Here is a 27,916-nt window from a genome sequence, read left to right on the forward strand (position 1 = left end):
AGGGAGTCACCAAAGCTGGAGACACGAGGGTAAGATGGTTCACACAGCCTATCTTGACCTCACCAAGGCTTTCGACACCATCCCCATTCTGGAATTATAGCTAAACTCACTAAACTAGGTATAAATCCCAACATCTCAAGATGGGTTGCCAACTGGCTCACTGACAGAACCCCCACTGTAAAAGTTGCAGACTCCAAATCTGACTTTAAACCAGTGACAAGTGGAGAACCACAGGGTTCAGTCCTGGGACCTCTCCTGTTTGGTATCTACTTCTCTGAAGTACAAGCTAACACAGAAGGCCTCTGGCTAATGAAGTTCGCAGATGACTGCAAACTAGGAGCCATAGTAGAGTCTCCAAATGATATGGACATCCTACAGAAGGGCCTCACTGAGACAAATGCATGGTGTCAGAGCCATGGCCTCAAACTCAATGACAGAAAGTGCATTGTCATCCCCTTTGGTAAAATCTCTGTACCCATGAACTACCACAAAGGCAGCAGTCTACTTAATACCTAATGTGTGGTGATAGACCTTGGGACCCAGGTGGGCAGTAGTCTCTCCTTTGATAATCACATCTCCACAGTAGTCAGGAAGTCCTTCTACGTGGCACACCTCATCACAAAAGGGTTCTCATCTAGGAAAAAAAGAGGTCATAGTTCCCCTTTGCTCGACACTCAGACCCATTATAGAGTACAATGCCCCTTTTGGAAGGTACCTCACTAGACATCTGCAGCAGCTGGACAGGCCACAGAAGTACCTCACAAAGAGGATTGCTGGCCTCAAATAGATGCCCTACACTGACCATCTCAAAAAAACTCCAGCTTTACTCTGTAGGATATCGCCTACTCTGAGGTGATCTCTGCCTAACATATAAAGCTATGTCAAACCCAGAGCTGTTGGACATGCTGCTATTGTTTGTCTTTTCGGCTTTTCCCGGTTAGGGGTCGCCACAGCCGAACTCTGGTCCGCTAATGGTTGGCAGTAGATTTTTATGGTGCCGAGTTGCCAGCCCGACGCCCAACCTTCAACGAAGGCACACCCATTCACGCATGTCTTTCGGAGGCCACTCGACCACGGGGAGGACATGCAGACTCCACACAGAAGGCACTCCAGCCGAGAATCGGACAGAAGAACCTCTTGCTGTGAGGCAACAACACTACAGCTGCACCACCGCGGCTTTACACCTAAAGAAATCCCAATCCCTCCAAGCTACACGCTCAAGGGACCTAAACCTTGTCATCACAATAAACAGGACATGCTGGGAGGGATAGATTCCTGTCTCAGAGACTTCCCATACTCTGGAACAAGCTATCCATCTATGTCCAGCAAAGTTCCTCATTAGCACTGTTCAAGAAAAATCTTGGAATGGATAGGAAATAGGAAGTACACCCAGGGATCACTTCTGTGGCTTTGCTCGACAGTGGCACAGGTAAGCCAGGGAACCTTGTTGGCTAGGCTTACTTAGGCCCTTGGGCCAATAGCCCAGTACTACCTACCTATGAACTTATGGTAAGAGCATTCATTGAGACTGTGCTTGCATAGCTGACAAACTGTAATTAGCCATGGAGAAGGTCCAGTGCATTGGAGCATTATTAGTCTTAAGTTAAGTCTTTACTGTCTTGAATTCCTTGCTCTTACAGCAACTCAAACTGTCTGTATCAGTAGCTGTTCAGTCACTTGACTACCCTGTTGACATGCACTTCATGGTAAAGCTGGATGATGCTGTCTGAACATCAGTTTGTGACATTGCCAAGAGTCTAGTGTTGAGTCACTTTTATCAGTATTAATGATATTACAGTGTAACGACCTACCTGTCATACAGTTTGCAAATGGCTTTGCCTTGTTTTACTGAGAGACTGCTATTGTCCAGTCAGCCAACAAACTTCTTAAGGCCTTTTATCAACTTAAGTTCTAGACCATCCTCTAGTTATCTAGTATTTAGTAGACCTAAAACCAAGGTCATGGTATTAAGTAACACAGTGGTGCTACTGCCATGCATCTACAATGCAGTTCCAGAACTATCAACTCCTGTAGAGCAAAGGTATGCTGCAGCAAGTACCTAGGTCTTCTGTTTGATAATGAGTGGACCTACACAGGTAAGTACAGCATTAAAAAAAAGCTTGTAGCTAATTAGATATACTCTGCCAGCTAAAGGATTCTTTTATCTCCTCCTCAAAAGCAGTCATTATAAGGACTGCCTTAGCATTTCTTTTGAATTTTGAAAGCTCTGACCTTTCTGCTGTATCCTGGTCTGTTTTTCATATTTGTCTTGTTACTTACCTGGCCATCATTCATAGCAGGTGGATGCCATGCTGCTGAGTTGCAAGCAGTTTGCACCACATGAGCATTTTAGTACCTTGTAGAGGAGTTTAAATGTACACAGTCCGTTTGCACAGATATTACATACTTCATAGATACAAGCACTGTTAGAGACTGTGTTACTCATGCATTGTTTACTTTGCTGCCATTACCAATATTAAATTGTATTCCTTTCATTCTTTCAGCTGTAGAGGAAACGGGAGGAGACTCATGGAAGTACAGTCTAAGAGTAAGTAGTAAACAAGTGCTTGCCAATAACATGCTTGTAGTTAAAGTTGTTCAGTAATAGTGCATTTAAACATTTTGTATCTTTACCTGTCTGTGTGTTTGTGTATTTATATATATATATATATATATATATATATATATATATATATATATATATAGAGAGAGAGAGAGAGAGAGAGAAATTTCACTGTGCTGTGGAAGTGCAATTTACTCTGCCCACCCCCCTTTTTTTTTTGGTCCCACCCTCACCTGCTGATTGTCTGTGTGATTGCTGGGAATAGCTCATTCATTTTGTTACTGGGCAAAAGCTGATTGCATCATGGTAGTCATCCAGGTGCCGTCAGAAAATATTATGCTTCCTAACGTCCTCCTGTGTAAGCACTTAAAGGGATGGGAGTGCATCATAGGACTGTTGCTCACTTCTGTAAGTGAAGTAGGCCCCCATTGAGCAAACTGCTCCCTGTAGGTCCCCATTCACCATTAGTGTTGTGTTAGCAGGAGATATACCCCATGACGCATCCCTTTACCCTTCCCCCTTGTGAGATGCAAGCAGTCTTCAGTTTTTCATTCCTTTCCTTCCGCAGCTGGCTCCTTCGGTTCCTAGGCACATATCTCAGCCCAGGTCAGGGCTCTGTCCCTCCATACCACAGACCCAGCATCAAAGAATACATTCTTTTTTTTTTATTATTATTTTTAAACAAAGCTGCTTCCGCTGCACGTTTTTGCATCCTGATTCTGTCTGGATAGATCACGATGTATCAGATCCTTTTCAGGTGACCATATTGCTTTCCTTATACTTTTCAGGTGACCATATTGCTTTCTTTATACTCTGGGATCTCTCTGTGCTTTAAAAGATGAAAATAAAATTTACAGCTTAATTGTGATGATTTAAAAAAAAAACAAAGTATTATTGTCACATTTTTCATCTGTAGCATGAGTTCACTTACATTAACAGAAAACAAACTATAGTAACAATTTACTGTTATGCAGTGTGTGTGTGTGTGTGTGTGTGTGTGTGTGTGTGTGTGTGTGTGTGTGTGTGTGTGTGTGTATATATATATGTGTGTGTGTGTGTGTGTGTGTATATATATATATATATATATATATATATATATCTATCTATGGGTCTACCTTGTATAACCGAAATTACACTTACCCAAATTTCTAATTGCTGAGACAACTTCACCCAAACCTCTAATCACTGAAGCTATGAAACACCGCACTTTTGAATAGAGAAACTAACCACATGGCCACCAGGGCAAAATAACATGGATACAAACTAAACCTGTCCAAGTGGGGGGGCATTGCTTCACCCCCTAACTAAATATACCAACTTGGAGATCGCACTGCACTGGGGAAAGGGCAAATTTCGCCCTGGTGGCCAAGTGGTTTGTTTCCCTATTCAAAAGTGCAGTGTTTAATAGCTTCTGTGATTAGAGGTTTAGGTGAAGCTGTCTTGGGGATTAGAAATTTGGCTAAGTGTAATTTCAGTTATGCAAGGTAGACCCATACATATATATATATATATATATATATATATATATATATATATATATATATATCTAGGTATGCACACACATATATATATATATATATATATATATATATAAAATATATTTTTTTATAGAGGTATGCATATATATATATATATATATATATATATATATATATATATATATATATGGATCTAGGATGTTTGATTGAACGATCAAACGTCCAAATCCATTTAGGGTGAGCATACTTAAGCGAAAGTGCTTTTCACTGAAGAAGCACTTTCACGTAAATATGCCTGTTGCCGAGGCCGTACTATGGTGCGGATAAGGGAAAATTTCCTTTTCCCCACTGTAGTGCGGTCTCGGAGGGAGAATATTAAAGTGGGGTGGTGCATGGGGACAAAGCCCCCCTGCAGAAACGTAAATGTAGTGTTTTTTTTTTTTTTTAATTAACGCTTTAATGGAAGCGCTTTTTTGATGAAAGCGCTTTTGTTAAAGTGTGTTCGGTGGTTATGGATTTCGATCAAATGTCCTAGATCCATATATCTGCCAGAAGATTGAAAGTTCAAAAGACTGAAAATCAAAATAGCTAAAACTCAAAATATCGAAAACATTTTAAATTTTTCTAATTATATATGCCAACTCAGAGATTGCACAGCAGTAGAGAAGTGACAAATTCCATTTTCAATATTTTGACTTGTAGATATTTTGATTTTTAGTGTTTTGAACTTTCGATCTTCTGAAGGGGACTATATTTGTATGTATGTATCTGTATAGCTATATCTATTTATCTATATATATATAATATATATATGCGTGTGTGTATGTGTGTGTGTGTGTGTGTGTGTGTGTGTGTGTGTGTATGTATGTATGTATGTATGGATCCCTATCATGACCTCAAAGTCCCACAAGTGCGAACCTAACAAAACCAGTCTGGGAATATCGAAAACCTGATAAACCAAAACGGCAGAGTTACGTTCAAAGACTTTAATAAATGACACAAAGCTTTTGGATTGCTCCTTCAGTGTGATAAAGTTTACATCAAATGTTACTAACTTTTAAAATAAGCAGGATCAGTCACATATTAATAAATAGCCAACCAAATAGAATTAATTAAGAAACTTTTGTTAAAAAGACAGTCAATTCCAGATATAAAAAATATTTCTAAGGACATTTCTTTAAAAGACATTAAGTTAAGCATAACTGTTTATGTTTCAGCACAGGCTTTAAAAATACCACAAAATTAATATCAGGCAAACAATCAGCCTGTAAACTTAATGATCCAAGTATATTCTTTCATTTCAAGGTCATTGTTCTTATCATCCCCTCTCATATTAACAAAACATATGTCAATAACTCTGAAACTAAAAGTATGCAAGGTTCCAAAATCAGTGTTATGTTTAGCAATAGCATTTAAAACGGACCTTTTAATGTCCGATCTATGCTCTATGATGCGTTCATGTAGCTTCCTTGTGGATTTTCCTACATAAAAACAAGGACATTTTTTACAAGTAGCTAAGTAGACTATATTAGTTGTATTACAAGTAGCTGTACATAAAAAAGTATATATTTTGTGTAGTAGGATGTACAAATGTATTGTCTTTAATATAATGTTACATACAGAACAATTCATACAAGGGAAAGTGCCTTTTTTATTAAAACATGTTTTATTTAGTCTATATTGTTGCATATCTTTATAACATAATTTAGTCTTTAGATTAGTAGAATTTTTATATGCAAACAAGAGATGTGATGGAATAATAGTGTTCAGTTCTGGCAGAACAGTCAAAATGCTCCAGTTATTTATTATTTTTCTAACTTCAAATAGACATCTACTATAAGTAGTAGTATATCTTAAATCGTTATTACCATTATTTCTTGAAATATAAGAAATATCACATGGGCTAGTAAAATAAGGTTTAGCTTTACTATGTCTCTAACTAAATACTTTATTCTTTTCTTCTGTTAATAATTTGTGATCATATCCCCCTTTGTTGATATCAAAAACCTCTGAGCTCAACCAACAAACTACAAGCACAACACCTGCTTTTTTGCAAGGGGTGTGAGCCCCCTACACTCCCAGCTAATTATTTATATACAAACTCCAGGACTGCACTACAGTGGGAAAAGGACCAAAATGCCAATCTCCACTGTACCGTGACCTAGTACAATGGTCATTCAAGCTTCTGGGTTTTCAGTATTCCTTGCTTCATCTTGTAAGGTTCGTACTTGTGGAACTTCAAGCATATACTAGAGACCCTTTATTCATGTGTGTGTGTGTGTGTGTGTGTGTGTGTATATATATATATATATATATATATATATATATATATATATATATATATATATATTTAATGTGTGTGGTTTAACAATTTTCATTCACTCCTATGTTACATAAATTACTAAATTCTTACCTTCCGTTAAACTTCACTCCTTCACCTGTATACTATTCCTCATGCATTGTTTCAGGTTTTCCATTTATATGTATGAAATTTGCTCCTTACATTTCTAAATATCCCAACTCCCATTATTTTATAATCTTTATTATATCCAAAACTTTACATTTGATTTAGATTTTGATTTCGATTATCTAATAGTTTTTTTGGTAGTCAGTAGCATTAAACTTGTTAAGGTCTTACTTTGTCCAGACAATTAAGATCTTGTATCTCAGCTTAAAATAATCAATTCCGTAGTTACAACCACTTGTCACTCCAACATTTCAGTAAGAGAACCTGCTAATTGATTATTGCATTCCTAAGTAATGATCTTCCTAATTGCCTATCTGTTCTTCATCATGCCTTTGGCATTTACTATCCATCTGAGGAAAAATTACCTGAAGTCTACATTAGGTATAAAAATAACTGTGCAAATACTAATATGCAATCATCATCATTAACATTCAGGATTTTGTTTCTTACTTGGAAGACTTAGTTTTTTTCCCTATTGTTCCTTTGTAAATTGCAATTCAATACGCTTTTCCCAATGTTTTCTACAAATTTGCTGCTTACAAAATCCCAGCTTACTGTTATGAATGCTTTCTCTGCACCAAGACCCACCACCAGTACTGGCATTGTTTTACACTTTACTTTTCTGTGAATCATCATTGTTCTATTAATGTTGTCAAATGTTTGCCTCCTGTGTACAGACCCCATTGATCAATATCTATCAAGTTGGGTACCACTGTTGTCATCCTCTAAGCTAGAATAGCCATAAACACTTTTTAATCATGGTTTAAAATTGAAATGGATATATCTGAAGCTGGGTATGAAAGTTGTATTATTCTATTTTGATAATACAGTCACCACCACTTATTTCTTATTTGGTACGACCCCCCCCCTTTCTGGATCTTCATCCCTTTCTTACCTAACTGTCAGATTTCCTTAGCAGTACACTTTGTTCTTTGAGACTTCATTGTTGCTTGATTATACATTACAGTTTTTATCTCATCTCTTAACTATTAATTGTTGAGCCTCATCTTCCTCTAACCCTGACATAATTAAGTTTTACATAAGTATTCCCATTTGTGAGTTTTCTTGGATTCCTCTTTCCTCTGCTTTATACATGTTTTCATAAAGCTTCTGAAATATCTAATACATCTAAGACCTCTCTTTTGTCCTGTCGCATGCTCCTTAAATATGACAACAGTTCTTTTCTTTATGTTGTGTTAGTTATTGTGCTAAAAGTTGTTACATTGTAAGTTATCAAATAGTAGTTGCTAAACAGCCTTACTAAACTCATGCATGTTATCCAAATATTTTCCACTTGGCACTCTGCCATTGCTCCTCTGCCTATTCTCTGAGATTCCCCTTATTCTTAAATAATTTAACCTTTGTTAGCCCCTCCAAGTAATTCCCATTACTTCTTTCCCACATCTCATTCTCTCCTATTCATCCATGTTTCTAAAATCCAGTTTAATTGTATCTCATTAGCTATCCCTTCTGAAGTCTTCTTCTTTCGACTTTTCCAGGTTAGGGGTCGCCACAGCAGATCATCTGTCCACTCATGATTGACAGTGGAGTTTTACGATGTCGAATTGCCAGCCCGGTGCCCAACCTTCCACAGAAGGCACACACACACTCACACCTAGGGCCAATTTAGAGTGTCCAGTCCACCTACTGCATGTCTTTGGGATGTGAGAGGAAACCGGAGCACCCAGAGGAAACCCACGCGACCACAGGGAGGACATGCAGACTCCGCACAGAAGGCATCGCAGCCGAGAATCGAACCAGGGAACCTCTTGCTGTGAGGCGACCATGCTAACCGCTGCACCATTGTGGCTATCTCTTCTGAAGTAATTTCTTTTTTCTCTATTAACTCTTGAATCATTATCTGCTACACATTCCATAAATTCCTCTCTTTTTAACACTAGCAGGAAAGCACCAGTGTCTCATGTTTAGTCATAACTCTGCATATTTTTCTAAGTTTTATTGGCACATGATCTGCTTTAGTTATTAGAGGGGTGTCTTGTAGGCTTTCAGTTAAAGAAACATGCTCCTGTGAAGTATAATTTTTATACAGTCTATCCCAGTTATTGTATCTTGGGGAAACAATATTTTTATTTATTGACATTTGGAAACCAGAAAAGCCCGACTGGGTCAGGAACCCATTTTCAGCGGAGATCTGGGAAGAAAAGCTCCAGCAATTGTAATAAAAAAAAAAGCACGGTTTTAACAATTTTAACAAAAGTTTAACAGTTTTAACAAACGTTTTACAATTTTAACAAACGTTTTACAATTTTAACAAACGTTTTACAATTTTAACAAACGTTTTATACATTTTAACAAGTTGTTATAAATACTATAGACATATGTAGGCATGCACAGATTATATCAGTGTATTCATACAGAGGATAAAAATTAAGAATACTTTAGGGAAAGGTTGGAAATGAGAGGGAGAGAGAAATGGAAGATAGGCGAAAGAAGGAAGAGAGAAAGAAATTGGTGAGAGATGTAAAGGAGGTTTAGAGGGGAGGTAAAATATGAGGGGGATATAAGAGGGTAATATATTGGTTTTAGAGCACTGGAAGATCTGTGAGTTGAAAAGGTAGTTTTTAAGTGTAAGCTTGTATTTTTTTGGAATTATTTATATTGGTAATGTTATTTGGTGAAGTGTTCCATAGCTTAGCAATAGTGCAGGAGTAGAGACACTTTTCGGATCATTTGTTAGGTTTGTGCAAACTAACTAGTTTGTCTGTAGAGCGGAGAGTTCCGGTAGGAGTATAGGTATGTAGAATAGATTTTAAGGCAGGACAGCTGTCTGGTTTGTGAATTAACTTTTGTGAGATTGTCACTTGTATATAATTAAGATAGTGGGGGAATTTTAGCCACTTTAGCTGTGAGAGGTTTGCAGCAGTATGATGAGCCTGTTGCAAATTTAGTGAATTTTGTAATAACATGGCTGAAGCTTAGTTTTAAGAGAGAGGTATAAATTGGTGAAAAATGGGAGCACCGTATAATAGTGAGGGGATTAAGTAGGTGTTGGCTAGCATTCTTTTGTGTTAGGGTCCATGAAGTTTTGTCTGAGTGTCCCAAGCTTGCAGTGAGTTTTTTTATAGCATTATTTTTGTGTAGGTCAAATGTAAGTTTATTATCCATGGTGACACCTAAAAACTTAGCATTTGTTAATACTTCAATCTCTGTTTTGTTTTGGGAGTAGATTTTGAATTCAGAAGAGAAATATTTAGGAGTGAAGAGTAACAGTTTAGTCTTGTTGGGGTTTAGCAGTAATTGTGGATCATTTCACATTAATTCAGCTGATTTGAAGGCATGCTGTCTTTTGTAGAAGATTAAGGTATATTGTTAGATGAAGTGATAATGTTGAAGTCTTCGGCATGTTGGATTAATGTGCTTTGATGGGAGGCGGTATGTAGATTATTAATGAAAATATAGAAGAGGAAGGTTCCAAGAATGGACCCTTGTGTGGGACTCCAGTTTTATTAATCTGGTATTTTGATAGGCAGCCTTGCAATTTTACAGATTGTTGCCTGTTGGTAAGGAAGCTGGTAAGCCATTGTTGGGAATGTAGTGAACAACCTAGCAAGAAGAGTTGGTGAAGGGGTTTATTGTGTGATACTTTGTCAAAGGCCTTTCACAGATCCCGTAGTGCTATTGAGGTGAATAGGCCAAAGTCTCTGATTTTAATTTCATCAGTGAAGGAGATGATAGTGGTTGTTGTACTGTGTGATGGCCTGAAGCCATGTTGAGTGGGTATAACAAGATTGTTATGAACAAGGTGGTTTATTAGTTGTATCTATATTTTTCAAACAGTTTGGATAGAGGAGATAGGATAGAGATAGGCCTGTAATTGCTCATTGGATTTGCCTCTTTTTTTTTTGAATGTGGATAATATATTTTTTTTCCCAAAATTTGTTGACATAGGATTTCTTGATGAACATATGAGTTTCTGCTACATCATTTTCATGTTGCATACAAAATATTATTATATATTTCTTCAGAAGTCTACCAACGTTTGTTATATTTTCTTTTGTCTCCACTAATATATCATCACTATTGCAAATCTGGTTCTAGTCCTACCGTAAATAATCCATGCTGAAAGTGTATTATTTCACCCAAATCCTCTTAAGTGCCGTGATACTAGTTTTAGGTGGAATATAAATGTTAGTCTAATAGTCTTCCCCTGCCAGTAACTTCTTAGTACCACAAAATTTACTTTTATTGTCTTTTTTCCATATTGGCAACCCTCTTGCAGTCACTTTTATTAATTCCAATTTTTCCCTTGATATTCTGCTGAATATCCACCCTGAATCCCCTTCTTTGTCAAATTCACGTGGTCATTTCTTTTCAAATATGTCTCCTTTAATATTGTATTTTGCACCTACACTTCTTAATATAATTCAGTACATATGTTTTGATTTTTATTTATACCTGCAAGGCTGTTTGCATTCCATGTTAATATTGACAAAGCAGCCATTCATATATAAAGTCTGCTAACGCCCGTATATTGTACATGACAGTTCTTTTGAATATATATAATTACAGTTTGCAGCTTACATGTGCACACTGTTTGTCAAGTTGATCATGTATGTAGTTGTTTCCTGTCATCTCTATTTGAACCCATGTCACATTTTCGAAGACTTTTCACGTGTGTAAAAACACTTGAGGATCAAAACATTTAGTCATTTGGATGGATGGCTAGAAGTTACCTTCCCTATCAGGGATTGATATAAGTATGGGAAAGACCTGCTGAGTTTTTAGTTGAGTCTAGCTCCCTTTTAAAAAAAAGGAAGCATTAGTAGGGCATATAAATATTGCACAATAACTATACAAATCAATCAGAGGAGGTTAGAAAAGATTGTGAATAGTGATTGGATAAGTAGTTTGCAAAGAAAGAGGGGAAGGACAAATGTATGGCTTCCAAGTATGCAACAAAGTATAGAAGATTTAGGATTTTTGCTTGGAAGTGTTTGCATAGGTATGTTTATACCCCATGCAGACTCAAAGAAGTTTTCCTCTGGTAGGTGGTAAATGTTGGAGGTGTGGTGGGCAGAGCAGTAACTGGGAACATATGTTTTGGGAGTGTAATGAGTTTTCAGATTTCAGAAATTCCCTACAGAGTACTCTGACAGAAATATTGGGTGAACAAATGGATGTAACTAAGGAAATGATTTTTTTGAGCTGCGATACAACTTCTGAATTGCTTAGATGTAAATGAAAATCGAAGTCTAAAACAACTGCATTTTAAGTTTTGAATATGTAACAGAGATAAAAGAATTGGACGTTGGATCTTAAGAAAAGGGTAAGAGCAAATTACAGAGAAAAAAATGAAAATTGTTGGAACAATAAATGCAGAATAATGTTTTGGAGGAAAAACAAGATTTAAGGGAAGGCAAGAATTGAGCAATTTATGTAATGTTGGTTTGATAGATATACAAAAAAGTGATGTAGAATGTTTGTAACTAGGAATATGTTAATATTTGTTTTCTTTTGTATAAATGTATGTTTGCCTATGTCTTAAGTGATAATTCAGTAAAGGTGTTAATAAGAAAAAAAAAAAAAAACATTTCAAGACCACCATCTGCTGGTAACTCATGACAAGTACACTCTTTCCGAAAAAGCAGTTTAACTTTCAAGATAGGAGCAAATGCCCCATAGCTGCTCCCATAGACATTACCCCTACTAAAGTTAATGTAAGCCATGCTGAATCACACATGCCTGATATCCACTGGTGCACTAACATTACATTCAACTTACTGTGTGTGTCAGTGCAGCATTGAGTAAAGCCGCCTCCCACCCTCTGTTGTTATCTGTTCCCATCATCTGAGTCTCTAACTGATCATGGGTTGCTTGTTTGTACTCAGTTTCACCCATTTGCACCACAGAGGTGATTATGGCCTGTGTGGTTGAGAATTTTGAGGACAGTATCTCTCTGAAAAGTTTACTGATTTAGCTAGTGTTTGCTGTGTATATTTTGGGATCCAGTTATTGTTTTGTATAAAATTGCTTTATGTGAGGGAGTAAAATTTAATCATACTGTTGAATTTGTGAATAATATGGATATGTGACTGTTGCCAAGTTAAGAAGTGATGGATGGTCAAGGAAAGCTGTTACTAAGATTTCAGTGGCCTTTGTTTAGTTTATTAATGTAAAAACCCAATGTGGTGTGTATTGTCTGGTGGTAACTTTTTGTGTATTACGCTTAACTGAGATATTGATTTACTTGTACGAGTCTAAGTAGGGTGATATGTGATATGTGTCTGAATGTATAGTGATCTGAATAAGGGTGTAGAGATCTGAATAAGAGGCCAAGTCTTGGTTGATGTATATATCTTAGAATTGTTAAGTTAATATAACACTACATTGGAGTGATCCTATGACAGATAAAAGCATGTTACTTTTATACACGTTTAGATCATACTGCTATTTGTATGTCCCTGTCTTTTATTTCAAGAAATCTTATGGGGTGGAGTGAACTACTGAGTTAATCTTTTGGTAGGTGTATACTTCCATATGCTTGTCATCCAGCAGTCCTGTCCCTTGCTTTCTATTTATTCCCTGCTGTGCTTGACAGTATGTGAGACTGTATCCACCCATTAGTTCCTTCTGGTGTGTACAGGGGCTGTGAACCCTAACATGAGAGGAATTGTCACCTAGAAAGCCACTGCAAGAATTTGTGCTGTAACCTTTCCTTACTCTCTGGCAGCTGACAAACTTCACTATATTATCAACCTGAACATGTACGTTGCCTCACATGTTTAATTCTGGCTTACATCATGTGTTGCTTGGCATGTACACCTTTCATAGTTCAGATGCTGCTAGTGAGTCTGCTGTGACAGTCGATCTTTCTGAGGGTTTTAGTAAGTACAACAGCAAGGCTTGTGACCACCTGCTCCTCTACCCCCTCCATTCGACATCTGCATCACCTGATTATTAGTTGATCCTGTGTTGTCTGGGTCAAAACTTGATCCAGAAGCATAGCTAGCTCATCCAGCACCCTGTGCTGGTACCATGAACTTAAATGCCTTGCCACCTCAGCTCTTCAGGTGAAGACACCCCCCCCCCAAAAAAAAAAACACTTTGTAATAAGCTGATGTAATGATGGGCTTATTACAGATCTCACTCCCACTGAGCCAAAAAACAAAGATGTGCCATGTGTTGCCACCAATCAGGTGGCCAGATGCACAACACATCCGCCACCCTCCAGCCCAGTATTTCAGGTCACGTTTCTGTGCCCTGCCCGCAACACTCCTTTCTTTTATTAAATTAAATAACTAAGAATTTTTTCTTATAAACTGTAGCAAACTTCTTGCTACAAATGTAGCAAACGGTTGCTACAGTTTATGCCCTGCTTGCACGGAGCAATACAGCATTCAGGTTTTAGTTAAAAAAAAAAAAAAAATCTAGCTTTTAAACTGTAGCAAACTGTTAGCTACAATGTAGCAAGCAGTTGCTACAGTTCAGACAGCACACAGAGCAGTACAGCTTTCAGGTTTGACCACAAATGCACAGTATTGCATTAAAGAAAGGAAGAGCTGGATTGGCTAGTGATCTCACTCCCAACACTTTGAGCCCAAAGCAGTTGCCCCTTTCACCCCACTCAAGCTACGCTACTGACATGATCCTTCTGAACCATAGTTCTGACTGACAGCTGTTTGACTAGACTGGATAGTACTCCTGCTGTCTTACCTTTTCAGTATTTGCATTGTGTGATGCAGTCAACTGGAGTGAATGTTGCATGTTATCTCTGTGGCCTTGGCCACTTTTCAGCTGTAGGTAATGTGTCAGGTTGATATAGGTAATGTGTCAGGTTGATAGAACTCTGTTTTAAAAATAAATTTTCTGGAGGTCTCCCTACTTTTGGTGTCTCCCATATTCAGTTTTATATCTGCCCCATCCATTATCAGATGCATTGTCCAACAGTCCCTCATAGTAGTAACTACAACTTATACAGACCTAGGTATGCCTTTACTGACATCTTCATGGCTCCTGCACTTTTGAGAGGAGGACCCTTTTCCCCTCTTTAGATCCTCCTCTGTTGTGAGACTAGTGGCACTGGGAAGGGGTATGTTTGCAGTTTGCTCACTCCACCTGATAAATTTGTGTGATTTGAGGCTTGCATTTACTCTTCCTGATGTAAGCCTCCATGGTGTTCACAGTTTGCATGAGATTCCCTTCAAACCCTCCCTTATTGAACATAAAACAGGCCACCATTTGTTTCCTGTTTTCACCCCCCACAAGATTGGTCTGCCTTTGAACTAGGTTTATTCCCAAACGTGGATTGCAGCCAGTGTGATCAAACGCCCTCCCCTTTGTACCACAAGCCAGCAGTTAGTGGTTTTTGTTGCATGGAGTTCTGTTTGTTTTGGTAGTTTACTCAAATGTCTGTATTATAACAGTACAGATAGCTATATAGAATGGGTGTTGTGGGTTTGCAAGGATTGTATTATTTGGGAGAGAATCTGGGTTAGGAAGCATGTCATCACAAAGTATTATCACTGAATGCTTGTACTGGGCTCTTGTGATAAATGAAGACTGTAATGAAAGCTTTATGATGTGATTATGAGTATTCTTTTTTTCTTGCTTTTAGTTTTAAGTTACATTTTCTAGCAGTTGCGGGTATGTGCGTTTCACATATTTAGTAATATTTATCGAGTTGTACAGTTAGGGTCACCTGGATTGTAGCCAGGGCTTTATATCTGTATGCCAACTTGGCTGGCGATCAGTTTTCATGTCTTGTTTTGAAAGTTGCTTTTTGTGGTTAGGAGGAAGACTAGAGACATTTGTATTCCAATTTAGGCATTTTAGTGCTGTACAGTGGTAAGCTCAGAATGGAGACATTTCTGCAAATGTCAGCACTTTATTGTAACATTGTTCGTGTTAATATTCGTAATGCTTTACTAACCTCCAGGCGTCACAAAAATCAAAACTTGAACAATGCTATAATAAAGTAGCTAAATTTTCAACAAATACCCCTTTCGGAACCCACTACTGTATAACACTAAAAGCCTAAGTTGGATAGCACTATTTCATCAACTGACACATACACAGCTTCTTACCAACTGTAGAATTATCCAGCATACATATGCTTTTCAAGCAATAAATGCCATAAATACCATTCTGCACAACTGTGATGTTCTTAGTGTTTCACTGTTGTCATCACATTTGGGTTATCCCTGCCAGGGTAGCACTCAGTCAGCCCGAATACCAGAGGCTTAGTATTTCTGGGTTGGTTGCTGTCGCTCCAGAACTGACGTCAGGTAGTCAGTGGTATGAAATCAGACAGCCGACGCCATTACATCAGTCTTTCTTGCCAAGGAGCCTGAAGCAGAAGCAGTTCGCACGAGTGCCGGTCGGCCACTACCTGAGTTTTTCATTTCTGAATTGAAGTTGAAGTCTTCTAAAGCTAAGTACCCCGTTGGGGATCCTTTTTTCTTGCTGTAACTGATGTCAGAAAAAGTTAACAATTGTCTCGCCTGTGGAAAGCAAATACCACACAGAGACTTTCATTCTTACTGCGTCACTTGTTGAGGCCCAGACCATGACGTCCCCCGCTGTTGCTTTTGTGCTTTGTTCAATGCCAGAACTATACATCGTTGGGGCCTTATTGTAGCTAGATATTTTCGCTCTCAGTCCTCGAATTCTGATACTGGCTTTGGTAAGCCATCCGACAACAGATCTTCTGAAAAAACATAAAGATAAAGACAGAGACAGACTGCACAGGTCCAAAACTGCCGTTAAGCTAGTCGTCAGTTCTCCGGTCCAAGGTGAGGCACTTTTGCAGCCCCTGATGCCCGCTTCTGTGGATTCGCAGTCTGCTACTGAGACCCTTTTGGAGTCCAGTATGCTGCAAGACTCTTCTTTGACTAAGGATCCTGCTAATGTCTCTACCTTGGATGGATCCGGAGCTGCTGAGCAGGCACCGGCTTCTGAGGAAGTACTTTGCACTACTGATACTCGACACAGACTGACTTCTTTTGCGTATACAGTTCTTTCGAAAACTACCGAGTTTCTAAGGCCCAGGGTACGAACCACACCCAAAAAAACGACTACCTAAGCTCAAGCACCTGCTTCCTTGCCTCAGTCTCAAATGCTTAAGATGATAGTAGACCTTATAATGCTTATCAGGGGAAGCCAACCTACCCCTTCCAAAAGAAAAAGAGACTTGTCCCCAGTAGTTTTATCTGAACAGGAGTCTGATGACTCTGATGCATCTGAATATGAAGATATGCAACCCCTCTCTGCTTATGAGGATTCTGATGCAGAGGAATCCATCCCTTTAGCCTCTCCACTAGAGGACTTTTCCTTTGGGGAACCCTACATACTTTAAGGGAGCATTTCCAATGGGAACTTCAGGACTGTCCTCAGTCAAAAGAGACTCAAGGAATTCTTAGATCTTCCACAGCACAGATCTCTGGCCATCCCTCCTGTCCTAGATGTTGTGGATGATGTTTTTATGGAATCCAGTCTGACCCCGACACCCTCCCAAATGCTCCCAGGAAACCTGACGGGTACTATAGAGTCCCTGACGCTCACAAATTTCTTTTCAAAAATCCTACTGCTGACCTCAAGGTCATCTCCCAAAGACCTAAAGGAATCAAAGCAATTTCATCTAAGAATCCCACCCCCTCAGATAGGGATTCCCATGCTTTAGACAGATGGGGTAAAAAGTATATATCTCTGCTACGCTTGCTATTAGAGCATTAAATTGTCATTTCCATATGCTGAAATATCAGCAACATACCATGGAACTCCTCAAACAAAAAATGTCTTCTTTCCCTGCTTGCGCAGAAAATAGAATTACAAGAGTTAATGTATTCTGCAAGTCAAGTAACTAAGCACACCTTACAATGTGGTTTTAACGCCCTAGAAGCATCTTGCAGGGCAGCAGTCACTGGTTCTGTCCTTAGAAGGCATACTTGGCTTAAGGAACAGCCCTTGCCAGACAATGTCAAATCCAAATTATTGGACACACCCTTTCACACAGACAACTTATTTGGCACCAAGGCAGAAGAGGTCTTAAAAAAGATGGAAGAAAAAGCTAAATCTATGCAGAGAGTTAGACTTCTTACAGGTTCAGCCACTGAGGTTCAGTAGGCATTGCATCTCCAAGCACTGGTCGTTTCCTGTCCCCCACAGTCAGCTCAGCCCAGACCCAGGGGAAGCAGGCCCCCAGACAGCCCCAGGGAATGCAGATATCTAAGCAGTGGAGTTCCTCCTCTTCAAAACCAGGGAGTGTAAAGCCACCCTATTATGGTAAGAACTCACAATGACTTTACACTTCCACCCCCTCCTTCTGCCCACTTGCTCTTACCCCTAGGAGGAAAACGCTCCTTCCATGCAAGCAACTGGGCCACCATTACCAACGACCGCTGGGTCCTCAACATAGTGTCCTAGGGATATAAATTATATTTCCACACTCTGCCAACCCCAAAAGGGTTCCAAGTTCTTCCTCCAAACCAGTGGGCAGAGGCAAAAAAGCAAGTCCTTTCCCTACTCTCTGTGAGGGCAATAGAGCGTGTTCCTGCAGAACAGGTAGGCTAAGGTTCTATCTATCCATAAATTCAAAATGCTCACTCTCCAGCAGCTTCTACCTATGCTTTCCAAGGATGCTTGGTTAGCCACCCTAGACCTAAAAGAGGGCTACCTACATATCCCAATCAGGGAATCATGTAGGAAATACATGTGTTTCAGGGTAGGACGTATGCACATTCAGTTCTCTGTGCTTCCCTTTGGTTTATCCACTGCTCCCAGAGTTTTCACAAAATGTCTGGCTCTCCCTCCATTGCCTTTTGCAGACGAAGAAATATTCAAATTTACCCATACTTAGACGACTGCCTGATTCAGGCAGACAGTCAGGAAAAGCTGCTAAAGCACCTGACCTTTATAAAGGACCTACTGACCTCCCTGGGGTATACTATCAACGAAAAGAAATCCAAACTAGTACCCACACAAAAAATTGTATTCCTGGGAGCAAGTCTGGACACAGCATCCCAGATGGCATTCCTTACAAAAGAAAAACAATCCTACCTGACAGCCTACTTCTCTCAGCTAGCCACCAGGACCCAGTTATCCGCAAGGAAAATCCTGCAAGCTCTAGGATTCATGGCTTCTTGCATTCTACTCATTCCATATGCCAGACTGCATATGAGGAAACTTCAGTGGTACCTAAAACGCTTTTGGTGTCGGCACTCTCAAGAACTGGAAACTTTTATACCAATGATACCTTGTGTAAGGAAAGATTTTCTTTGGTGGGTAGCAGCATGCTACCACAACAAGGGACTTCCCTACTCACAACCCCACGCCGTCCAGGCCCTCACCACAGATGCATCAGACTATGCCTGGGGTGCACACCTGGACGGCAGGTGCATTCAGGGCCAATTGAGCCCAAATCAAATACATCTGCACATCAACCAAAAAGAGATGTAAGCTGTTCAGTATGCCCTGACAGCTTTCAGACCCCTACTCTCCCCTGTCCTTTACTGATCACAACAGACAACACCACGGTGATGTGGTATATCAACAAGCAGGGAGGGACTCACTCTTATCCCCTGTGCAGGCTCTGCACCAGGGAACCTCACAGCAAGGCCTGGAAAGTGGATGCTCTATCCTTCTAGTGGTTAAATGTCTTGGTCTATGCATTTACCCTTCTACCACTCATTTCAAGGGTACTGCTCAAAATCTTCTTCTTTTGGCTGCTCCCATTAGGGGTCGCCACACCAGATCAACTGTTTTCATTTCTTCCTGTCCTCTGCATCTTGCTCTGTCACACCAACCACCTGCATGTCCTCTCTCACCACATCCATAAACCTTATCTTAGACCTCCCTCTTTTCCTGTTACCTGGCAGCTTCATCCTTAGCATCTTTTTCCCAATATACTCTGCATCCCTCCTCAGCACATGTCCAAACCAACGTAGTCTTGCCTCTCTGGCTTTGTCTCCAAACCTTCCAACCTGGGCTGACCCTCTAATATACTTATTCCTAATCCTGTCCATCCTCGTCACACCCAGTGCAAATCTTAGAATCTTCAACTCTGCCACGTCAAGCTCTGACTCCTGCCTTTTTGTCAGTGCCACTGTCTCCAACCCATATAACATAGCTGGTCTCACTACCCTCTTGTAGACCTTCCCTTTCACTCTTACTGGTACTCGTCTGTCACAAATCACTCCTGACACTCTTCTCCACCCACTCCATCCTGCCTGTACTCTCTTCTTCACCTGTCTCCCACACTCACCATTACTCTGAACTGTTGATCCCAAGTACTTAAACTCATCCACCTTCGCCACCTCTACTCCCTGCATCCTCACCATTCCTCTATCCTCCCTCTCATTCACACACACATATTCTGTCTTAGCCCTGCTGACCTTCATTCCTCCTCTTCTCTCTAGAGCATATCTCCACCTCTCCAGGGTCTCCTCCACGTGTTCCCTACTCTCACTGCAGATCACAATGTCATCTGCAAACATCATAGTCCAGGGGGACTCCTGTCTGATCTCATCTGTCAACCTGTCCATCACCATTGCAAATAAGAAAGGGCTCAGAGATGATCCTTGATGTAATCCCACCTATTGCTCAGAATAAGGGAGGAAAAACCGAGGACAATCCTGATTGCCCCAGACTGGCCATGCCAACATTGGTACCCACTGCTGAGCAGCCTGTCACCCCTGCCACCATGGCACCTACCTCAGATTCCAACACTCCTGACACAGAGTGATGGAGAATTCATGCATCCCCAATTGCAGACCCTCATTCTGGCAGCCTGGATTATTCCCTGACCTCTACTCAAGCTACCAGTCTAAGCAAACAAGTTCTAGATGTTATACGTGAGGCTAGACACCCCAGCACTAGAAAGTCTTATGCTGACAAGTGGAAAAGGTTTTGCACTTGGATCCAGGCTGAGGGAGCCAGAACGGCAAGCCCTCCCTACCTCTCATCCTGGATTACCTGGCAGACCTAGTACACAGGGGTCTGTCCTTCTCTTCTATTAAAATTCATGCCTCTGCCATCTCTGTTCTTTTCAGCACAGAGCCACCTATTTTCTCACACCCTCTCATCAAACAGTTCCTACGAGGGGCTAACAACTTAAGGCCACCCAGAAGAGTTCCTACCCCAGCTTGGGACCTAAACTTTGTGTTGGAAAAGCTCAACCCCCCCTTTGAACCTGCAGCTTCAGCAGAGTTAAAATTTCTCTCTTGGAAGACAGCCTTGCTTCTGGTCATCACTTCAGCTAGAAGAGTATCAGAGCTACAAGTACTTAAGGTTGTAGAGCCCCCCCCACCCGCCTAACTATATATACTAACAACAGGATCTCACTACAGTGGGGGAAAAGGACATATTCCTTAGACTTACCTTAGAGTACTACTTGTCAGTGAAATGAGTTTTAGGTGAAGTGACATTTCAGTGAAATGAACTTTAGGTGATTTGGTCTCCGTGAAATGAGTGTCAATGAAATGGTCTTTCAATGAAGTGATACAAATCTGTATATATATATATATATATATATATATATATATATATATATATAAATAGGGTTCAGGTACCTAGACAGCGAGACATTTCCCTGTGGTACATTTGACTGGGGAAACCTGGCTGAAGTGAAAGTCAAGAAAGTAAAGCAGAACCAGCACCGAATCTACCAATAATCCAACAAGATGCCTGGAAAAACAGAGCTGAGATGTAGAAATATTGTCAAATCGTTTATTTAAGCCACAAACGCCAAGCACCAAATAGCAACACCATAAATGCCTTGAAACATATAAATGCGTTTTCGTCATACACTGTGCTCATTGGTTTTAATTAATTGATGATTATATAAGTATGGGAAATTATATGGCACTGGTCATCTGATGAAGTCAAATTTTGTATGACGAAAACGCATTTATATGTTTCAAGGCGTTTAGATTTGGTGCTTGGCGTTTGTGGCTTAAATAAACAATTTGACAATATTTCTACATCTCAGCTCCGTTTTTCCAGGCACCTTGTTGGATTATTGGTAGATTCTGTGCTGCTTCTGCTTTTTTTTCTGTTTACTTTCTTGGTTTTTGGTGATGTGCAGTAGAATGGAGATGGAGAGCCTTACTTCCTGATTTAAGGGGGCAGGATGATATAGGTCAATCCCGTAAGCTGATAGGTCAGCTTACTGAACTGATTGACTTGCTTACACCGTTAAGCCACTCTGGTAAAGATTCACGGTAACCTGAATAAGCCAAGTTCCTTAGGAACCGAAGGGTTGACGAGCCATACAGACAGTGTTAACTGTAGACCAAGGGAGTTTATTGGCAGTTCGAAAGACGCCGGCGACCCAGTTGATGGCAACGAGGGAACTTGTAATGCTTTATCTACTAGCATTTTGAAAAACAATGAAAAAGGAAGTGAGACTGAGAACAGTCCAGGGTTCGCTCTGGGGCAGAAGTCACCTTCCAATTCACGAAGCAAGTCAGGTACTGTGAAAAGCACCTTTTTAGAAGAGACAAATGTGTGGTTAAAGACTAAATTCATTTTTAAACCAAATGGCAACAACAACATTCAATCTAAGATTAACGATTCTTATGCTGGTATGTTCGATAGTTTTTCAAAACTAATGTACAAATATAGGATGTTAAATATTGAAAATGAGTACTTAAGGGAATGTATAACTAGGGAAATAGTTCCAAAGGGACTACGAGTCTGGAAATTTCCTAATAATGTTGTCACAGGTTCTGTGTTTCACAAAGAATTGCTTACTGTTTTTAATAATTGTGGATTAGATGTCTTGAGACTAATTATTAGAGAAAATATGAGGTGTTTAGAAGTTATACAGAAAGATATGATGAGTTAGACCAGTGCATTAAAAATGATTTGATTTTTACTGTTCAGGAAGAAAAAGCCAAATATTTTAACTTAAGAAAAGATATTGATTTTAAATGTGGTGAAGTTGTGAATAGAAAACTTAAAAAACTTGAAAGAGATATTAAAGAATACAGTAGTGACACTAGTTACCCCAAACCCCCACATGGAAATTATAAACACTATAGTGAAGATAGACAAGCACATGTTATTAACCACCAGGAGAAGGGGGGAAATGAGTGTCTTTATTCTGAAAATCAAAACGAAATTTATGATGAGGAATCCCCCCCCCCCCAAAAAAAGAAAAAAGATCTCCACAGGCAAATATTCAGTGGAGGGGGGGTGAGAAGGGGGAGTGGGAGATATTGACGGATACCCACCTCTCCATAGGGCATAATAACGAAATAGTGGTCACAAATTCATAGGTTTCATAGGTTCATAGGTTAGTACTAGGTTAACTGCCCTTGAGCCATTTTAAGCCAAGCCAATTATCCCTTGTGAGACTCAAACCTTGCACCTTGTGTTTGTAAGGCAAACACCTTAACCATTAGGCCACCCTTCAGAAATGGAATTAAGAACACATTTAACAACTTTTCCATTTATAATTTTAGTAACGTTGAAATAAAGAAGAGGCATTTTGAACTTCTTTCTAAAGGCCCGAAATGTATTCCCTATAAAAAGGGAGATATTGCCAAAACTTTAATTGCTATCAAAATGTTTTTAAGGAAAGTCAACCTTAATATTATGTTCCAGACACCAACTACTAGTAACAATGGGGAATTAAGACGTAAAACCATATACAACCCACCACTACATCCTCAACTAAAAAAATTAGAGAAAATAATAGAGAAAGAAGTGAGGAAAGAACAAATAAGTATCAGATACAAGGACAATTTAAGTAAAAATGAAAAAGAATATTTGCATGAAATGAGGAACAATACTAATATCAGGGTAATGAAGCCCGACAAAGGTGGTGGGGTTGTAATAATGGACAACATTCAGTACGAAAGTAAGATGAATAAGATTTTATGGGATGATACAAGGTACTCCAGTGTTTCAAAAAATGAAGTGAATATAGCATACTACAAAATTGATGCAAGTTTATGGGACATGGTACAAGAAGAGCTTATAGATTATAATACCTATAGATATTTAAAAGTGGATAAACCAAGAATTCCTTCTATATTTGGTATCCCAAAAACCCATAAAAGTGAGTTTGACCCACCCCTTAGACCCATAGTCTCTGCTGAGGGATCCAAAACACATCCCTTAGCTAAGTACGTGGATACAAAACTAAAAAGAATATGGGTAGGAAGAGAGTTTATTTTGAAGGACTCCTGGGATTTGTTGAAAGTAATTTCCAATGATTTATACCAGGATGATTTGTTATTCATAATTATAGATATAGTGGACTTATTTTCCTCCATACCTTGGAAAGAAGGTATGGAAATGTTCGAGGAAATAGTCTATGAAGATCAGGGACTATTACAAAATGAAAAGTTAGTTAATACCTGGTTAATGGAGATGGTTTTAAAGAATATATTTTTTTATATTTTAATGGGGAATGCTTTCAACAAACTCAAGGAGTAGCTATGGGGGCGGCCTGTGCTCCAACCTATGCCAACTTAGTTTTGGCTAAATGGGAGGAGAGATATGTCCTTAATACAGAATTCAAAAACCACTGGAAGTTATATCGTAGGTTTTTGGATGACATTGTTATTTTTTGGAAAGGAGGAAAAGAGAAGTTTGAAGAGTTTATGGTGTACCTGAACCAAACTACTAAATTTTTAAGATTCACATACAAGATTTCTGATACAAATTTGCAGTATTTGGATGTAGAAATTTATAAAGTGAATAAAAAATTGGAAACTAGAGTATTTAGAAAAGAAACCTATTGTAATTCTTTTCTGCAGTATGACAGTGCTCACCCCCTACATTGTAAGAGAAACATTGTGAAGGGTCAGTTCGTGAGGGGGAGCCGTATGACTAGTGCTAATCAAGATTTTTTACTTGAATGTGAATTATTGGAAAGGATGTTCCTCGAAAGGGGATACCCTTTAAAATTCATTAAAAATGTAAGGGATGAAGTGGAGAAAGGTAGAACTAACAAATTCAAACCAATTTTAAATAATGGTGAATGGGACAAAGTAGGAATGACTAATAAGGGGAATAATTGTTCTAATTATGAACAGATCTTAGTTTTGGAATACAACGCAATTAACAATAACGTCAAAAAGAAGTTTTTAAAAGAATGGGAAAGATTCGCGTCCATTACGGATTTGGACAATATATCTAAAATTCCTCAGAAGGTGACCTACAAAAATTCTCAAAATATTAAGACTATTTTGGAGAATAAACAACAGATAAATAACAAAAAGAAGGTGGGCACCTACAAATGTGGTCACTGTAATCAATGTAATTATATTATGAACATTGACAGATTCTGTTTGGAAAGTAGAAGTAGATGGCTTTTAAGCAGTGGTTTTTATAATTGTGAATATAAGGGCTTAGTATACCTGGACTCCTATACAGTTTGTAAATCCTTCTATGTAGGAAAAACTGAAAGAATGCTGAAAAGAAGGATTTACGAGCACACGTATGAGATGGCAATAGGTAAGGACACAAATGCTTTATTTAAACATTCACAAAAATGCCCAGACTCAAAATTCACTTTTCTAGTGTTGGAGCAGGTTAAACTGGATGTTAGGAGTGGACCTTGGGAAGAAAAAATTGAATTCAGGGAACTATGGTGGCAATTGACCCTGGAGGCAGGGAACCCCCTGGGATTGAATGAATATCTTTCAATCCTGCCTTTATTAAAGCTAAGGACAGCCAAACTTTGAATGTATTTTAAAGTGATTTCCACAAGATGGCGACAAACCTATTATATGTAATTGGAATTGTCACAGTACTTTTTAAGGATTTGCACCACATTTATAATCAGATTATTTAATTCTTTTATCTTAATATGTTTTTCATATAAAAATTTTTTATAAGGTGTATTGAAAATGATTTGTTATATGACAGAAATTTTTAGATTGTTTTTAATATAAACAAAAGGCCTTTTAACTGGTGATAAATATTAATTTAGTCACACAAAATCAAATAAGATGTATATTCATGAGGTAAAAGGAGGCTGAATGGGGAAAAAGGTGGAGTTTTACTTTGAAAGAATGAATATTGAAATATTTAAATAAGGAGATTTATACCAACAGAATTGGTTGTTTTAAACTTTGGGAACTGTGCTCATTGGTTTTAATTAATTGATGATTACATAAATATGGGAAATTATATGGCACTGGTCATCTGATGAATTCGAATTTTGTATGATGAATATGCATTTATATGTTTCAAGGCGTTTATGGTGTTGATATTTGGTGCTTGGCGTTTGTGGCTTAAATAAACGATTTGACAATATTTCTACATCTCAGCTCCGTTTTTCCAGGCACCTTGTTGGATGATTGAAGTGAAAGTCAACTGCAGAGAAATATGGCTGTTTTCAAATTCCCTGTGGGCAAAGAGAAGAATGTGTTGCCATGCTCGCAACTTCAATAACCAAATGCACAGGAGGAAAAAAATGTCCATGGTTCTCAAGGGAATATGAGACAGCAGGCAATATGGCAGGCAGCAGCAGGCTGGCCAGAAGGCATGTCAGTGGCAGTAAAAAAGCAGTGCATAATGGGCAGTGCCTTTATAATCGGTGTGTGTGGACCAGTACCCCCTTCACAGTGTCTAGGGAAGATTATGTAAAACACATACTGGAGCCTAAATATGCCTACAGTAGCCGGCAATGGCCTAATGGTTAAGGTGTTTGCCTTACAAACACAAGGTACAGGGTTTGAATCTCACAGGGAGATAATTGGCTAGGCTTAAAATGGCTCGCAATGGCAGTTAGCCTAGTACTACTTATGAACCTTATGAACCTTATAAGATTTCCTCCACGCTGTAGCAGACTTCTACATGTTGTAGTTACATAAGTATGTACTGTACACTGAGCACAACACTCATTACTTCTTCTGCCTCCATGCATCTGGTTATTAAAGCTGTGAGCATGGCAGTGTGTGCTTCTCTTTGCCCACAGGGAATTTGCAGCCATATTTCTCTGCACCTGAATGTCACTTCAGCCATGTGTCCCCAGCCAAATGTACCACAGGGAAATATCTTGCTGCCTAGGTGCCTGCACCCATATAAATAATATAACACAAGTTTTATTGCCATTTTTTTACCTTGTTTAGCCATAAAGCCCCTTCTCCTTGCTTTTACCCATTTGACCCTTTTATTCCCCTACCACCTCAATGTGTGTGAGGGTCAAACACTTGCTTAGCTGTCCTTTTAGTTCCCTGTGGGGTTAAGGGTCAAGTGGTTGGGAAGAGTGCTATCATCCTTTACAAGCATTTGGGGGTGGTGTTCTTAAGAATCATCCCACTGTGCATTTCTGTTGCACCCTCAACCACAGAAGGCACCCTACTTCTTCCTGTCCCCTTTGAAAGATGAGCATCTTTTTGGTGATCCCTGGTCTCCACAAGGGATTAAACCTGTAGTCCACACTGTGAGTTTACTTCTCTTTTTGTTCACGTGCTCCTCCTCATTCCTCTTTCTCTTCCCAGGCAGCTTCTCCAGCACTAAAACCACAAAACAAATTGGTAGCTAGAGGCACAAATATACAAATGACCCAAAAAAATGCCTTCAGGACTCAAGACGCGCATCAAACTTGGGTCACCTGGATTGTACCCAGGCATTATCTCTTTATGCCAACTAAGCTGTCAGTCCGTTTTCTTGTCTGCAGTAGCTGCTTGTTTTTAAAGTGCTTCTTGCAGTTAGGTGGAAGAATTGAGACATTTGTGTTTCAGAGGTGACAGTAAGTACTGTGGCATTATGCATACATATGTGCAGTGCCATATTTACTTGTACAGTGGCTTGAAAATCAGGTTTGCTGCCAGTTTTTTAGTAGTACTTGACACATTTAAGTGCATGTGAAATACTTCATTCATCATTTAACAATAGTTGAAGAACAAATTCCGTACACCTATTTAGCTTTTCCATCTATGCAGTCCCATGCATAGAATAAGGAAGATATACTTTGGCCTGTTTTGTTATAGAGTTTCACTAACAAGTAAGTTTGATACAACAGCATCAAATGCCTTCTACTTAAAGAAGTTGGAAGTCTCCAGGTTATCTTGCTAACTCAGTGGTATGTAGTAAAATTGTTACCACTGAGAGAGATAGACTGTCTTGATAGCTAGTCAGTCTATGTGGGAGTTGCAGGGGTATGAAAGCTACAGCATTACATCATGGTTTGGTGAGCTAGACATTAGAAAAGAAAACAGGATCAGGCTGTGTGGTGAGAGAACTATGCAAAGTACGTGTAGATGTAACCAATGGCTCCCAAATGCTGATAGCTTACAGATAATCTCTTTTATGTGCACATTGTGATTTCCATTAAAACAACAGTTTTTATTGTTCGGATTTTCTTATGTAGTTCCATCTGGTTAAAACAGAAATAAATTTGTTATGGTTGTCGTGTTGAAATGAGAAGTGATTGTCAAACAGAATAGCTTTGTTAAATAGTTTATGGTATTGACATTCAAAAAATTCAGA

At 39.1% G+C, this 27,916-nt stretch overlaps 1 protein-coding gene across 1 annotated transcript in view; it reads left to right on the top strand.

Annotated features, from left to right (window-relative positions):
• Positions 1-27,916, top strand: part of IPO11 (importin 11) — a gene marked incomplete in the record, with an annotated part of 3,749,854 nt that overhangs the window by 1,005,355 nt on the left and 2,716,583 nt on the right. The window contains 1 exon segment of the mRNA XM_044063824.1: positions 2,505-2,548. Coding sequence (XP_043919759.1) covers positions 2,505-2,548 — 44 coding nt within the window.

Source organism: Protopterus annectens, chromosome 2.part2, assembly GCF_019279795.1.
Source record: "Protopterus annectens isolate FY-2018-M chromosome 2.part2, PAN1.0, whole genome shotgun sequence".
In the NCBI taxonomy this organism is placed as follows: domain Eukaryota; kingdom Metazoa; phylum Chordata; order Ceratodontiformes; family Protopteridae; genus Protopterus; species Protopterus annectens.